The sequence below is a fragment of the Thamnophis elegans genome, chromosome 9, assembly GCF_009769535.1.
Source record: "Thamnophis elegans isolate rThaEle1 chromosome 9, rThaEle1.pri, whole genome shotgun sequence".
NCBI lineage: Eukaryota > Metazoa > Chordata > Lepidosauria > Squamata > Colubridae > Thamnophis > Thamnophis elegans.
The window spans coordinates 7,153,459-7,167,806 of record NC_045549.1 but is presented as its reverse complement, the minus strand read 5'-3'; the positions used below and the strand labels follow the sequence as shown (position 1 = coordinate 7,167,806).

General features: G+C 43.9%; 1 protein-coding gene across 1 annotated transcript in view; it reads right to left on the bottom strand.

Annotated features, from left to right (window-relative positions):
* Positions 1–1,495: 1,495 nt before the first annotated feature.
* The window catches only part of GRSF1 (G-rich RNA sequence binding factor 1), a 16,589-nt gene continuing 3,736 nt past the window's right edge, over positions 1,496–14,348 (bottom strand). The window contains exons 2-10 of the mRNA XM_032224066.1: positions 8,765–8,918; positions 6,790–6,945; positions 6,541–6,684; positions 5,423–5,558; positions 4,982–5,157; positions 3,792–3,913; positions 2,967–3,102; positions 2,501–2,587; positions 1,496–1,667 (exon numbers count right to left, since the gene is read on the bottom strand). Of these exons, the coding sequence (XP_032079957.1) occupies positions 2,538–2,587; positions 2,967–3,102; positions 3,792–3,913; positions 4,982–5,157; positions 5,423–5,558; positions 6,541–6,684; positions 6,790–6,945; positions 8,765–8,918 (1,074 nt within the window). The 3' untranslated portion in view covers positions 1,496–1,667; positions 2,501–2,537. The remainder of the gene's footprint in view (positions 1,668–2,500; positions 2,588–2,966; positions 3,103–3,791; positions 3,914–4,981; positions 5,158–5,422; positions 5,559–6,540; positions 6,685–6,789; positions 6,946–8,764; positions 8,919–14,348) is intronic.

Genomic DNA, 14,348 nt, shown 5'->3' with positions numbered 1-14,348 from the left:
AAGAAAATGATAGTAGGCTAACAACACACATCCTCCTTTGAGATGAATCTGGAGCCTGTTTCCGATGTGCGCATGCGCAGAGCTGCCAGGAGAAGGGAACAGCTAAGGAACAAGGGCCGACTCAGGAATAAAGCCACAGGTGGATGGTGAAGGGCCCCTCCTATAGGGAATAGAGAGGAGCAAAAGGGGAGTGGAGTTTGCAGGAGGCAATGAGTTCCATTCATCAGGGTGAAGATCTGTTCCTGACTTCTTGCCAAGTAATTGCTGTTATAGAATGGTGATTGGAAGATATCAGCCTGGCAGCTCTCCAAGCCTGATAAAGGTCTGTAGTTGTGAAATATCATGACTGTTGGCCGGGACTTTGCTGGCAAGGAATTCCCTTTAACCTAAATAAAAGAGGTTTTATCGGGACGAGGAGTCTGCTTCATGAACTTGGGAAGCCCAGGTCGGAGGAGTTCAGCTGGGACGCAGAATTTTCTAGCTGTTGATTGCCTAAGCAATCAAGTTTCTGTCCAGTCCCTTCTGCTATTATGTCACTCCTTGGTATCCCACCACTACAATTCCATCAAAACCTAGGAAGGAAATTGTTCAGTGGTGGTCACCTTGGCCTCATCCCCCATCTCTTTTCATATTACCTGCTAATATGGAAGCTCCCTGGCCTCAACCTAATCAATTTGGAGAGTGAAAGCTAAATGTGGAAGTTCAAGGATGGGAAAGGAAGTATTCCTATTGCCCAGGAATATTCAAGACTTTTCAAGAGGAGTAGTGTTTTATTAGGATTCTAAGATGCCAAAGTTGCCTACAAAAGCATAGCCTAAAATCAGCTTCTTAACCCTATTACAAAATAGAATGGGTGTCCAACTTTGGTAATTTTCAAAATATGGACTTCAACTCCCAGAATTCCCCAAACATCATGACTGGCAAGGGAATTCTGGGAGCCGAAGTCCACAGGTCTTAATGGCTGGACATCCCCTGATATAAGATATTTTCATAAAGCACATTCTTTCATGCGTACAGTTCAGGGGTGTCAAACTGGCGGCCCGTGGGCCAAAGGCGTCATGCACAGGCCACACCCACCCCAGCTCTGCGAATGGGAAAAACGTCGCAAAACATCACATGACGGTAATGTGGCATGGCACGTTTGACACCTGTAGTATAGTTGCATCCATATGGTATCTAGTCAGCATTTCCTCCAAGTTTCCTCCTCCTATCTCAAAGCCCTCATACAAACATTATTCATATCCTCAGAAGTACCATGGCTCAGCAGGTACACGGTCGCCATTTCCCGCAATCCCTCGCTTCCTCTCTCTCTCTCTCTGCTGGAGGAGGACAGGACCCACTCACTACTTAATGATTGAGCTGGCTTTGTGAGCCAGATGTTCTGAAAGGAAAGGCGGTTTCCATCTGGGATGGTCAGAATGGACAACCCCAAAAGCTGCTTTGGAGCCTCTCCGCCGGGTTCCCAACCAACCAGGAAATGTACTGTAGCAAAAACTTAAGTAGAGTTCAACTTTTAATGTTGGTTTACGTAAAACAAGAGCCTGCACAACCGTTTTGTAAGGATTTTCAGACACAGCCGCTGGAGTTTCTTTGAATGGCAATTCGGGGCGACGGGGATAATAGTCCAGCTCTAGGAACGTGCAGAGATGAAAAGCATCTTAGCTTATCTGTTGAGAAAGAGAACAGAAACAAATAAACAGAGAGGAACCAAGGAAGAACCAAGGAAATAAACAGAGAAGTCAAGGATGCCAGTCAAATGACATTCATAAAGGAGTTATCAAGCAATGTTTGAGGATTATGAAGTACAGATGTGTTGCTTGGTGCATCTTTCCTGTTCTTTCTGCGAATTGATAAAAGAAGTATAGCTGGCCTCGACTTACGACCATTAAGCCCAAAATTGTTCTGACCGAGGCTTCCCAAGAGCATGAAGCAATCTCCTTCCCAACAAAAAACCCTTTTATTAAATTACTGTGAATTCTGCTCATTCACATCCAGCAAAGTCTTTCCAGGGAGGATTTACAGTCACAAACCTTCTCTGGCTTGGAGAGCTGCCAGGCTGATATCTGCAGAACTTGGCCAGGAGTCTCGGAGAGTCATGAACCAATGAAGGGAAATAATTGTCTCCTGCAAACTCCACTCCCCTTTTGCTCCTCTTTTATTTCCTCTGGGAGGGGCCATTCACCGTCCACCTGTGGCCTTACTCCCAAGTCGACCCTTATTCTTTAGCTGTTCCCTTCATCTGGCAACTCTGCGCATGCGCACACTGGGAACAGGCTCCAGCTGTTCCTCTGCCTCACTGATGTCTGACTCTGAAGGCAGCTGATAACTGGCATACGGCCCTGGCTCCCTCTCTGCCTCCGACACAGAACCCTCTGCCTTTGGCTCCTCCAAAAGATACCCGAATGGGCAGATTTGACAAAACCCCCAACTGCCTCCAAATGCAGACATCCCTCAACAAGCCACGCATATCCCTTTGCCACAAATTTGCCAATGAACTCACCTAAACTTTGGGAATTATAGCCCTATTGTAGGCCGCTCTATTTTCTGCTTGGTGATGAATTCAGAAACAATTCAATATAACTATGCTCTGCAAAATAAAGGAAGATTAAACGTCAGGCGGCACAAAGAATCAGGAGCATTTCGTAAGGCTGCAGCAAGAGAGGATTTACTCAAGCCAACATGCAACATACATTAAGTGAATCTGGCTTCCCTGTTGACTCTGCTTGCCAGGTGATCACCTGACTACAGAAACCCCGCAACTGCCATAAACGCATATCATTGCCAAGCGTCCAAATTTTGACCCTGAAGCAATCTCTGCCAGCCATGTGTTATGACGACCACCTGCCTTTAGGAAATCCATCTTTCTGAGACATTCGCTTATTCAAAAGTCTACAGCGCTGCCTACAATTGCTTTTCGAACCACATAAACCTGGGAGGGGGGGGAGGGAATCACAAAAAGTACTTACGGACTTTAAAGTTGTTCTTGGCCATGGCCGCAACTGCATCTGTGTGCGTTTCAAAGTGTACATCTGCTTCTCCGGTTGCATGGCCACATGAATTATATTCCATTGTGATCCTCACGGGCTTCAAGGGAGCAAAAAACTGAAAAGGAAAGAAAAAGAGAACAAAAACCAGGAGGGTGATAAGTCAGATTCGAGGATTGATCTGATTATTAAATGTCAGCACTTTAGAAGATAAGATGAAATAGAAGCTGATGCACATGCCACATACTTCTATGTTTAATACGGAGACTGATAGTCCTTGAGTTACGATCACAGCTGAGCCCAACATTTCCATTGCTAAGCGAGAGTTGTTAATTGACCCACTTTACGACCTTTCTTGCTGCAGTTGTTCAGGGAATCACTGCAGTTGTTAAGTCAGTATCACAGTTATAAAGTGAATCTGGGCTTCCGCGTTGACTTTGCTTGTCAGAAGGTTGCAAAAGGGGATCATGTGAGCCAGTGGTGGGATTCAAATTTTTTTTACTACCGGTTCTGTGGGCATGGCATGGTGGGTGTGGAAGGATACTGTAAAATCCCTATTCCCTCCTGATCAGCTGGGACTTGGGAGGCAGAGAATAGATGGGGGCGGGGCCAGCCAGAGGTGGTATTTACCAGTTCTCCAAACTACCCAAAATTTCCGCTACCGGTTTTTCAGAACTGGTCTTTAACCTGCTGAATATCTCCTCTGATGTGACCCCCAGGACACTGCAACTGAAGCCAGGCTTTCTTCCACCCACAGTAGCTCAAGGATGTTTGAAACAGCCTTACGCCTCCCCTCCCCCAACATACCTGGATGATATCTTGCGCTGTGGCTTGAAAAGGCATTCCTCTCAGGTGGACAAAGTAAGGGGCGGAGAAGCTTCCCGATTCAGCCGCCTCCGGAGGCTTTTCAAATACTTGGTTATAAGCCTCTGTGGAACCAAGAAAAGCAGAACAAATATTTGCAAATTATATTTTGGTGCCATTCGTTGTGTTGTACCCCGCCCTGAGTCCTTTGGGAGAAGGGCGGCATATAAGTCCAATAAACCTAAACCTAACCTAAAACATGACTTCATAGAAAAGAGCAGTGAAAACTTGGAACCAACTTCCAGGCAAAGCAGTGGGCTCATTATCAGTAACTGAGTTTATACACATTTGGGATAAACACATGTCTATCATCCGACAAAAATTAAAACAGAGGACATCACAGGAAATGAAGACACTAAAATGTCCTGGGACTTCGGAATTCAAGCAGAACTCAATTATCAGTAAGGAAGACCAAAAAGTCTGGATAGAAGAGAAAGTATTGGAAATGATAACAAAATATAAAGACCTGCAAACAGAAGTAAAGAGCCGAGGTGGCGCAGTGGTTAGAGTGCAGTACTGCAGGCCACTTCAGCTGACTGTTATCTGCAGTTCAGCGGTTCTAATCTCACCGGCTCAAGGTTGACTCAGCCTTCCATCCTTCCGAGGTGGGTGAAATGAGGACCCAGACTGTGGGGGCGATATGCTGACTCTGTAAACCGCTTAGAGAGGGCTGAAAGCCCTATGAAGCGGTATATAAGTCTAACTGCTATGGCTATTGCTATTGCTACTGTGGCAAAAGAAAAGAAAAGTAACAGGTGCCTTGGGTGCAATCCCAAAACAAGTGGAGCATCCCACTGGCATTGACACATTCACCATCAGTCAATTGCAAAAGGCAGCTTTACTAAGAACAGCTCACAGTCTGTGATGATACCTCTAACACCATCAAACCTCCACATCTGCCTATCCCAGATCCTCGGGAAATGTTTGATAGGTGGACAAAAACGGCCTAAGTCTGAACATCTGTCTGACTGTGCGATGAACCATAAATAAGCAAAGAAATAAAATGAAACCCACCCACCCCCAAAAGGGCAGGCTTGATGGACCACTGGATCTTTTTCCCGCCGTCCTTTTTTTTAAAAAAAAAAATGATTCTGGGAAGCGGACGTGAAAAAGAAACCATGACGCAGGCTCACCGCTTCTAGTTTCATTTTCATACACCGGACTGGGCTTCGAGACCTCGCTCAACTTTTCTTCAAAAATGTTTTCAGAACACGGTTTTGGCACCGTAGACGCCATCATCTTCTTATATCGGAAAAAGTCGTTATGTGTTCGAATGGCACTTTTCTGGCTCGGGAATATTTCTATGTAGCTGGAAAGGTTTTTGAAGAGAAAGTGTTAGGCCACAATTATTATCAAAGCAGCTTTTTTAAAAATATACAAAAGCGCAGTTCAAACATCCAAATTTTTAGTATGCAGCACAAACACACACATACACACAATCCTAAAAACACACTGCCCGCCCTAGAGCCAACTCCCATTAAAAATAAAACCAAAAACCATTTGCCTGGTGGGCAAGCATTCATACCCTCTTAAAAGTCGCCCCCTCCCTCTGCCCATTTCCATGATTTTCCTACCGGTTTCCAATTTCTTCCTTATGCTTCAACAAAGCTTTATTAGCCATTTCCGGTGTGGCGAACTGCACAAACGCCTCTCCCGTTTTCCTCCTCCCGTCGTGGTCAAAGACGAATACTATGTCCTGCACGGTCAAACCTGAAAGAGAAGACATTTTGCAACAGGTCAACAGAATCGCCCTGGTACTCCGAAAACGTGTCTTGCAATTTCTGGGTAAGAGAAATGAAATGTGCAGACCGGTGGTGAAATTCAGTATTTATTTTTTTTGCCAATTTTTTTTTATTTTTTAACATACATATACTATAATCCAACGTATACCATTACATTTCAACAAACATTTTTGAATATTCAATAATATATCAATTTCTCTTGCCATGAAGCCTCTTCAATTTTTATTTGCTCTTCTGCTTTCCATACATTATATTATTGTCTATTTCATCTTCAACTCTTCTCCTCTCTCTCTCTCCTCCTCCCTACCTCCTTTCTTCCCTCTGCTCCCCCTTTCTTCTCTACTGTCCTTGCTCTCTCCCTCTCCTCTCTTTCCACACCTTCCCACTCTGTTACTCTTTCCTTCCCTTCTACTTCCCTCTCTCCTGTCTCCTTTCCCTCTCTTTATCTCCCTTCCATTCTCTATTTTACGTGGTGTATTTCCGGCTTTTAGTAAACCCCATTTAATATCAGTGGCATTAAAAATTATTTTCCATATTGCTAGTTTTTCTTTTAAAGGTATACCTTTATACAAATTCCATTTGTTTCTTCCCCCCGCGCAACCCACCTCTTTTTTGGATGCAGTGCAAGATGGATTCAAATTCAAACAATTTTACTACCAGTTCTGTGGGTGTAGCTTGGTGGGCATGGCTTGGCTTGGTGGGTGTGGCTTGGTGGGTATGGCAGGGGAAGGATACTGCAAAATCTCCATTCCCACCCCACTCTGGGTCCAGCCAGAGATGGTATTTGCCAGTTCTCCGAACTACTCAAAATTTCCACTACCGGTTCTCCAGAACCTGTCACAACCTGCTGAATTTCACCTCTTAAATAATCATCCAAAGACAACTCTATGATCCAATGCGCACACATGCACAGACAGACAAGAGGGAATTGAGGCTCCAGGCCACGTCACCTGAGAAGAACTCAGTTACATCTACTTCCGTGCAACGGTAGGGCAAGCCTCGCAGTCGTACCACCCCATCGTTGTTTACGGGCGCTGAACGGAACTTCAGGCTCCTCATCAGGGTATCAACGTCCTTATTACGTATTTCAAAAACTGTTGGGAAGAGAAGTCCAAAAACAAAGAGAGAAAAGGAAAATTGCTGAATTTATTTAGAAATGGATAGGCAAAGAGTTTTGGGATCGTTTCGAGAAGAACTACCTTCCACATAGCGTTGGCCCAGGTATTTCCGGTGTTTGTTCAAGGCATTCATCACGTCGTGCTCCGATTCAAGCTCAACTATCGCATCTCCCCTGCGCTTGCCATCGCGGTACAGGAGGAAATGGATGCCTTCCACCCCGTTTCGGATCTTGCTCCCTAGAAAGTTAGCAAATTTATTGATGACGAGACACAAGACACCTTTCTTGCCCCCTCACCCCCCCCCCCACTCCCACCAGAGATGCATAAACTGGAATGTATTTGAACATTTTGCGTTTGGTATTCCCCAGCCCTAGCTTCAAAACTTCTGTAATCTCGTCAATATCTCAAGAGCCAGCTTGGTCTAGTGCAGGGGTTGGCAAAGAGCCACAAATGCCCTAACTGGAAGCCCCCTGTTCAATTCTGGAGCTAACCAGAAGTCCGGTTTTCCCCCACCCTCACAGAGTCTCCTAGCACGGCATCCTTTTTCCTCCGCTGATCGGAAGTCCGGTTCCCCCCTACACCACAGAGCAGTGTTTCTCAACCTTGGTGACTTTAAGTCCTGTGGACTTCAACTCCCAGAATTCCCCACCCAGCTGTGCTGGCTGGGGGATTTTGGGAGTTGAAGTCCATAGGACTTAATGTTGCCAAGGTTGAGAAACACTGCCATAGAGTCTCCTCCTAGCACAGCGTCCTTTTTCCTCTGCCGACCGGAAGTCTGGTCCCCCCACCATAGAGTCTCCTCCTAGAGCGGCATCCTTTTTCTTCTACCTGTCCTAACCAAAAGCCCTATCAATTGGGGAGCCGACCAGTGACAGGGAGCCACAGAAGAGGGATGAAAGAGCCACATGCAGCTCCAGAGCTGCAGGTTGCCAACCCCTGGTCTAGTGGTTAAGGCACCAGGGCTAGATACCAAAAGACTCCGAGTTCTAATCCTACTCTTGAATGCCAGCTGGGTGACTTTGGGCCAATTTCCAGGAGACAATGAGTTCAATGAGAAGGTGTGTTGGAATATTAACTGCCTTGAGTTATTTATAAAAATAACAAAGATGAAATATAAATAAATATTGTAGGATAATTTTAGTCAAAACATGCTATTTTTCCCTTTAAAAGGTAGGTATGAGTCTAGCATAAACACGCCAATACATTTATTTTAGGTGATTATTTTAGGTCTCCTGGAACAGCCTCAAATTCAACCATCGCTAGAGCTGCAAAATATGTTGAAGAATACTTTCTATATATTGTCCCCCTCTGCTTGCAACTGTAGTTTCTTTTAATAACAGGTCCCTTTAATCTTGGCTGTAGCCTTGGTTTTTTTCCAAGGTGCTGCCTTCTTCAGCTGTAGTTACTCTATAATTGTTGGGAAACTCCCAGACAGACAGTGAGGAGGAGTCAAGTAGGGAAATAGCCTTGAGTCCTTGCATAGATCCCTCTGAAGTTCCATTAAACCTTATCTGATTGTTCCCCAAGGGAAGAGCCTGGAGAAACTTATAAGATAGGCAGAACATAATAAAGGACCTGACTTGGTCCTTGCACATGAGTGGATCTGGTTGCTTACACCTGACAATAACACAGGGATTCCCTGGTGGTCCCCTTCCAAGTTAAGTCCAATGTTGCTTAACTTTCCATGGCCAGCCCCAAAATGGTCATCAGATGAGCTGCTGTGGCGCAGTGGTTAGAGTGCAGTACTGCAGGCTATTTCTGCTGACTGCCAGCTGCCTGCACTTTGGCAGTTCAAATCTCAAGGTTGTCACTCAGCCCTCCATCCTTCCGAGGTGGGTAAAATGAGGAGCCTATTGGGGGCAATAGGCTGACTCTGTAAATCATTTGGAGAAGGCTGCAACGCTGTATATAAGTCTCAGTGCTATTGCTATCAGCTGCGACTGATATACCCTGAACGTCGCAAAATATACCTGAAGCGTAACGCAGTATGTTTTATGCCCAAGAGGGGGTGGCCTTCAGTGGCTGCCCACTGGGTTAATTAGGACAATGAAGTCACCTGAAAAAAAGTTGAGAACATCTTCCTCAGTGCAGTCATACGGCAGGCCTTGGGCCCGAATCAGATGCACTTCCCTCTGCCCTTCTGCTTCTTCCACAGAAAGTTCGTATTCTGGGGGAAAGTGATATCCCTCTTGATAAGATGACTCAGGATCCTGAAAAGAGAGACAGGAATATTTTTTTAAAATCTTGTAACTGTATTTTGGGAACTGGCAGGATCGTAACAGTTCCTTTGGAAGCTTCAGAAGCCGAAAAGTAATGAAGTGTTAATATTATTATTTTTAAGAAAGGCTCAAGACCTTGAGGAATTTCACAGGAGTTCAATATTCTCACACGACCTCTTGAAAAACCTCAAGGATATCAAAAGGACAGGCTCTACTGCCTTTCTTGTAATAGGATTATTATTAGCAGCCAATTAATCACAAAGACACACAATGAATTCCATTCAGCACTATGAGATTGGCCATAACTGCTGCACATGAATTCATAAGTATGTTAGGGTTAGGGAAATGAATGAGAAATGAGAATCTTGAGGCACAGGCAGAAGCCTAAGGATGGGTGCTAAATAGCAGGGAAAGTTTACTCTGGAGAAGTAAAACCAGTTTTGTAATATTTTATAGCAACCTCAGTTTAAACAAGCTATGAGTTTAATGGACTGTCCAGGATCTATTCGTTTCAACAGTGTTTCTGGCTATTTTCAATATGGCCTTGAGAAACAGGTCTTCAGTATTACGCCGATAATCTGCAATTTACAGGAAAATATACTTAGGATCAAGATAAAAAGAGTTAGGACGAACTTTGCCAACCTAGCACATTATAGAGCAGGGGTGTCAAACTCAAGGACCGCAGGCTGAATCCAGGCCACAGGGTGCTTAAGATTTAGCCCACGGGCCCAGCCTGGAAACAGCAAAGGACCAGCCCTCAGTGCCTCTCCCGCGAAAATGGAGCTCGGGGAGGCCATGTGCGGCCTGCCAAAGCTCCATTTTCAGCCTCTTCCAGTCCTCTGCTAGCGATCTCCATTTTCACTGGCAGAGGGCTGCAGGAGGCTTTCGTGGCCGAAAATGGAGTCTCGATGAGTGACGTCGATCTGGCCATGCCCTTCTGGAGGTCAAACGATAATGCTAATGCGGCCCTCAATGAAATTGAGTTTGAAGGAAGAGAGAGACCAGGAGAGAGGGAACAGAGGGGAGGAAAAGAGTAGGAGAGAGAGAGAGAGAGAGGAGTGGAGAGAAGAGAAGGAGAGAGGAAGGGGAAGTAGAAAAGAGAGGAATAGTAGAGGGCAGAAAGGGGGGTAGGGAGGAGGAGGCAGGATGGCAGCGGATAGGGTGTAATATGCTGTATGGAAAGCAGAAGAGCAAATGATAGTTGCTGTGGGTTGATGGGAATAGGAACTGATATAATATTGGATAACACAAAATAGTGCTGGTTAATGATGTAATGGTTACTTGTATGAAAATGGGGCTACTTTTACATTTTACTTTTACATTTTAAAAAAAACTTTTCTAAAAAAAAATATGAAATCGAGTTTGACACCGCTGGTATAGAGGATTTATACTTCCAGAGCTGTCAGTTAAGAATTCTGAGAGGTTTAAGTGTAACTCACTTGAATGTTACCATGAAGCTGGGGAAATACTAATTTGAAGGAAGGAAGTTTCTCACCAATAAAGGCCAGTTTCTATTTTAGCCATTTACATAATTGGCAATGCACCTAAAGGAACATTATGTCTGCGCATACTGTATTACAGATTCGATTGGAAGAGGTATTTCGGAACTCACAGGAGGGCAAAATGCAGTACCCGTTTGTGACTCATTGAAACAGCTACATCTTATTTCCAGATCCCCCAACTTTGGAAACAGACAGAGCAAGATACTTAACGTGCAGAGACATTTCTTTACAATCATATCTGCAACACCGCACAATTCCAATGATCCCATTTTGGGGCATTCATCTTAGATGTGAGCAACCCGATCCACTCTCAAAGTCAGGCTTTCTTTTATTTGCCTTAAATACAGAACACCTGCTGTCAGTGATCCATTTTTTTATTATTAAATTATTTTATTTAATAATTTTAATATTTTTTATTTTTTAATTTAATAATAGTGATCCTAAGCATTACCCAGATAGGTCATACACTGCCTGCCTCTTCACAGCAGTTTTCTTTCTTTTGTATATCAATAATGTAGAATTGAATTGTGAACCTTAATACACGTGTATGTGTACATGTGTGTATGTGTACATGTGTGTATGTATATACACAACACACAAACACATATACAGTACTCTGGAATAGAATAACAGAGTTGGAAGGGACCTTGGAGGTCTTCTAGTCCAACCCCCTGCCTAGGCAGGAAACCCTATACCGTTTCAGACAAATGGCTATCCGACATCTTCTTAAAGACTTCCAGTGTTGGAGCATTCACAACTTCTGGAGGCAACTTCTGTTCCACTGATCAATTGTTCTAAGTGTCGGGAAATTTCTTCTTAGTTCTAAGTTGCTTCTCTCCTTGATTAGTTTCCACCCATTGCTTCTTGTCCTGCCCTCAGGTGCCTTGGAGAATAGTTTTGACTCCCAGAAGAGTACATTGTCACCCCGCCAGTGCTTCTCAGGATGGCCCAGAGAGAAAAACAAATATGGCAAGTCCTAAAATTCCAAACTCCTTTGTATGTCAATAATGTAGGATTGTATTAGGCACCTTAGTGCACCTGTCTATGCGCATGTGTATGTGTGTATACACGCATTCCAGAACGGAATCAACAGTATTTAGGAATAGTAGGTTGTCGCTCTGCCAATGCTTCTAAAGATGATCCAGAGAGAGAAAGGATAGGCAGATCCTAAATTTCAAAATCCTTTAGTGTGTCAATAATGTAGGATTGTATTATGCACCTGTATGTGTATACATATAGGTGTGCATATATGCATACACACAAAAAGTCAATGCTATTCAGGAATGATGCTTCTCAAGATGACCAAGAGAGAAAAACAAAAGACAGTCCCTAAAATTATTTTGGGTGCCAATAATGCAGATTGTATTATGCACCTTAATACTCCTGTATGTGTGTGTGTGTGTGTATATCAATGGTGGGTTGCAGGCGGAATGGGCATATCGGAGCCTGGCCGGACCACCAGGTACTGTTCCGGTGCTCCGGAGGGCCCACCCGCCTGCCGGCGCTCCTTAACTGTCTTTCAACCCTTTGGCGCTTCCACGCATGGCGCGTACTGTGCCTGCGCGACGCTCTGCCAAGCAGCTGGAACATCGCGGAGGCTTGCAAAGTCATCATTGGATGGTAAGATGCATGCGTGCGCATGCGTGGCACACACGTTCATGTGGAAGACACCGGGCCCCGTTGCAACCGGGATCCAGAATCCACCATTGGTGTGTGTGTGTGTGTATATATTTATTTATTTTCATAATTATTTTATAATCAGCACAAATATATATATATATATATATATATATATATATATATATATATATATATATATATATATATATATATATATATATATATATATATATATATACACACACACACACACATATACATACATACATACATACATACATACATATATATATATATATATATATATATATATATATATATATATATATATATTTTTTTTTTGTGCTGATAAATAAATAAAGGGAGACTAGTATAGATCTATTTCAAGCTATTTAGCTCTCATCAGCTAGTCATACCCTTACTGGGAATCGAGCCTGTGCTGTATTGCCTCTAAGGCAGATGTGTTAACCATTGAGCCACAGAGCTCGACTCCTTATCAGCCAGCCAGGGAAGAAGGTATATATATTTAGAGTCACAACCCCTGGTAAGCCCCAATCATGGGAGGAAGCTAAATACACACACACATATATATATATACACACACACACACATACATACATACATACATATATATATAGTCGTGTGTATGTGGGTGTACACAAATCAACAGTATTCAGAAATACTAGATTGTCACCCCGCCAAGATGACCCAGAGAGAGAAACCAGAGGCAGGTCCCGGAACTCCATAGTTCTGTTTTAAGCTACGGCAACAGGTTTTCTGAAGGCCTCAGGGGCATTTGAGTTACCCACTCTGCCACAAGTTGCCTAAGTCGGCTGGGGGAGGGGGGGGGCGAAGCTTGAAAAAAACCCTCAAAGCTAGAGGGAGAAGCAGAAAGCTGCCAGGATTTCCAGAAGCATTTCAAGAAGTGGGGCTGGGAAGAGTTGGTTTTTTTTGGCACTCTCAAATTATTATGCAAAGAGATTGCTAATTCCCCAGAGGTCCTAATTCCCCCCCACCCCCACCCCTAGCAGAATCGGCCCAAGGACAAAAGGGATCCGCTCAGCCATGCCAGGGCCACGTGCTTCTTGGAACAAGGATACATATGTTGAAATAATAGGAAACACCCCCTTGGAGCTGGAGTTTTAAATTTTGGCAGGGGTTAGCTCTGCAAGCTTGTTTCAATGCAGTTTCTGAACGTTTCCTTATCAGACTAGGTAACATCACCAGCGGGATTTTCTTATCCCAGTCCTCTTCAGTTTATAAATTTGGCATTTATCAAATAAGAACAGGACAAGAAAATAGACATTTATCAAATAAGGAGAATAGGAGAAGAAAATGGACATTTATGAAGTAAGAACAGGACAAGAAAATGCTCATTTATAAGGTGGTAAGAATAGATAAAAACTCAGCAGCACTTTTTCGTGTAGCTGTTGATAAAAATAGGATTGCCGATGTCTGATGATGGATATGGCAGAAGAAGAAGAAGAGGAGGAGAATAGGACAAGAAAATGGATATTTATAAAGGGGTAAGAATAGGACAGAAGTCATGTATAAGGTAAGGAGAATAGGAAAAAAATAGCCATTTACGAGATAAGGAAAATAAGAAAATGGATATTTATAAGGTAGAGGAGGACAAGAAAATAGTCATTTATAAGGTAAGATAAATAGGACAATATAATATTTATACGGTAAGTAGAATAGGACAAGAAAATGGATATTTATAAGGTAAGGCAAATAGGGCAATGAGATATTTATAAATGAAGGAGAATAGGACAAGAAAATAGACATTTCTGAGGTAAGTAGAATAGAACAAGCAAATAGTCATTTATAAAGTAAGTAGAATAGGACAAGAAAATGGACATTTATAAGGGAAGGGAAGAATAGGACAAGAAAATAGACACTTATAAAGAGAATAGGACAAGCCAATAGTCATTTATAAGGTACCGTATATACTCGAGTATAAGCCGAGTTTTTCAGCCCACTTTTTGGGCTGAAAAAAGCCGCCTCGGCTTATACTCGAGTCTACAACTGGATCCGGCAGTGCTGTTGCCTGTTGGAGGAGGAGGAGGCGAACCAGCCTGCCACCGCCGGCCACCGCCACCCCGCCGCTCTTCCCGCCCCCTTCCAAGCCCCACAGTCCAGCGGACGCAGCAGAAGCAGCCCCGGGGCCGCTGCCGCTCCCTGCATTTTGTGGACGGGGTCTCGCAGGAAGGAATCCCCTCTCCAAGGGATCCCTGTCCATAAAATGCGGGGAGCGGCAGCGGAGCCCTGGGGCTGCTTCTGCTCCGTCCGCTCCTCT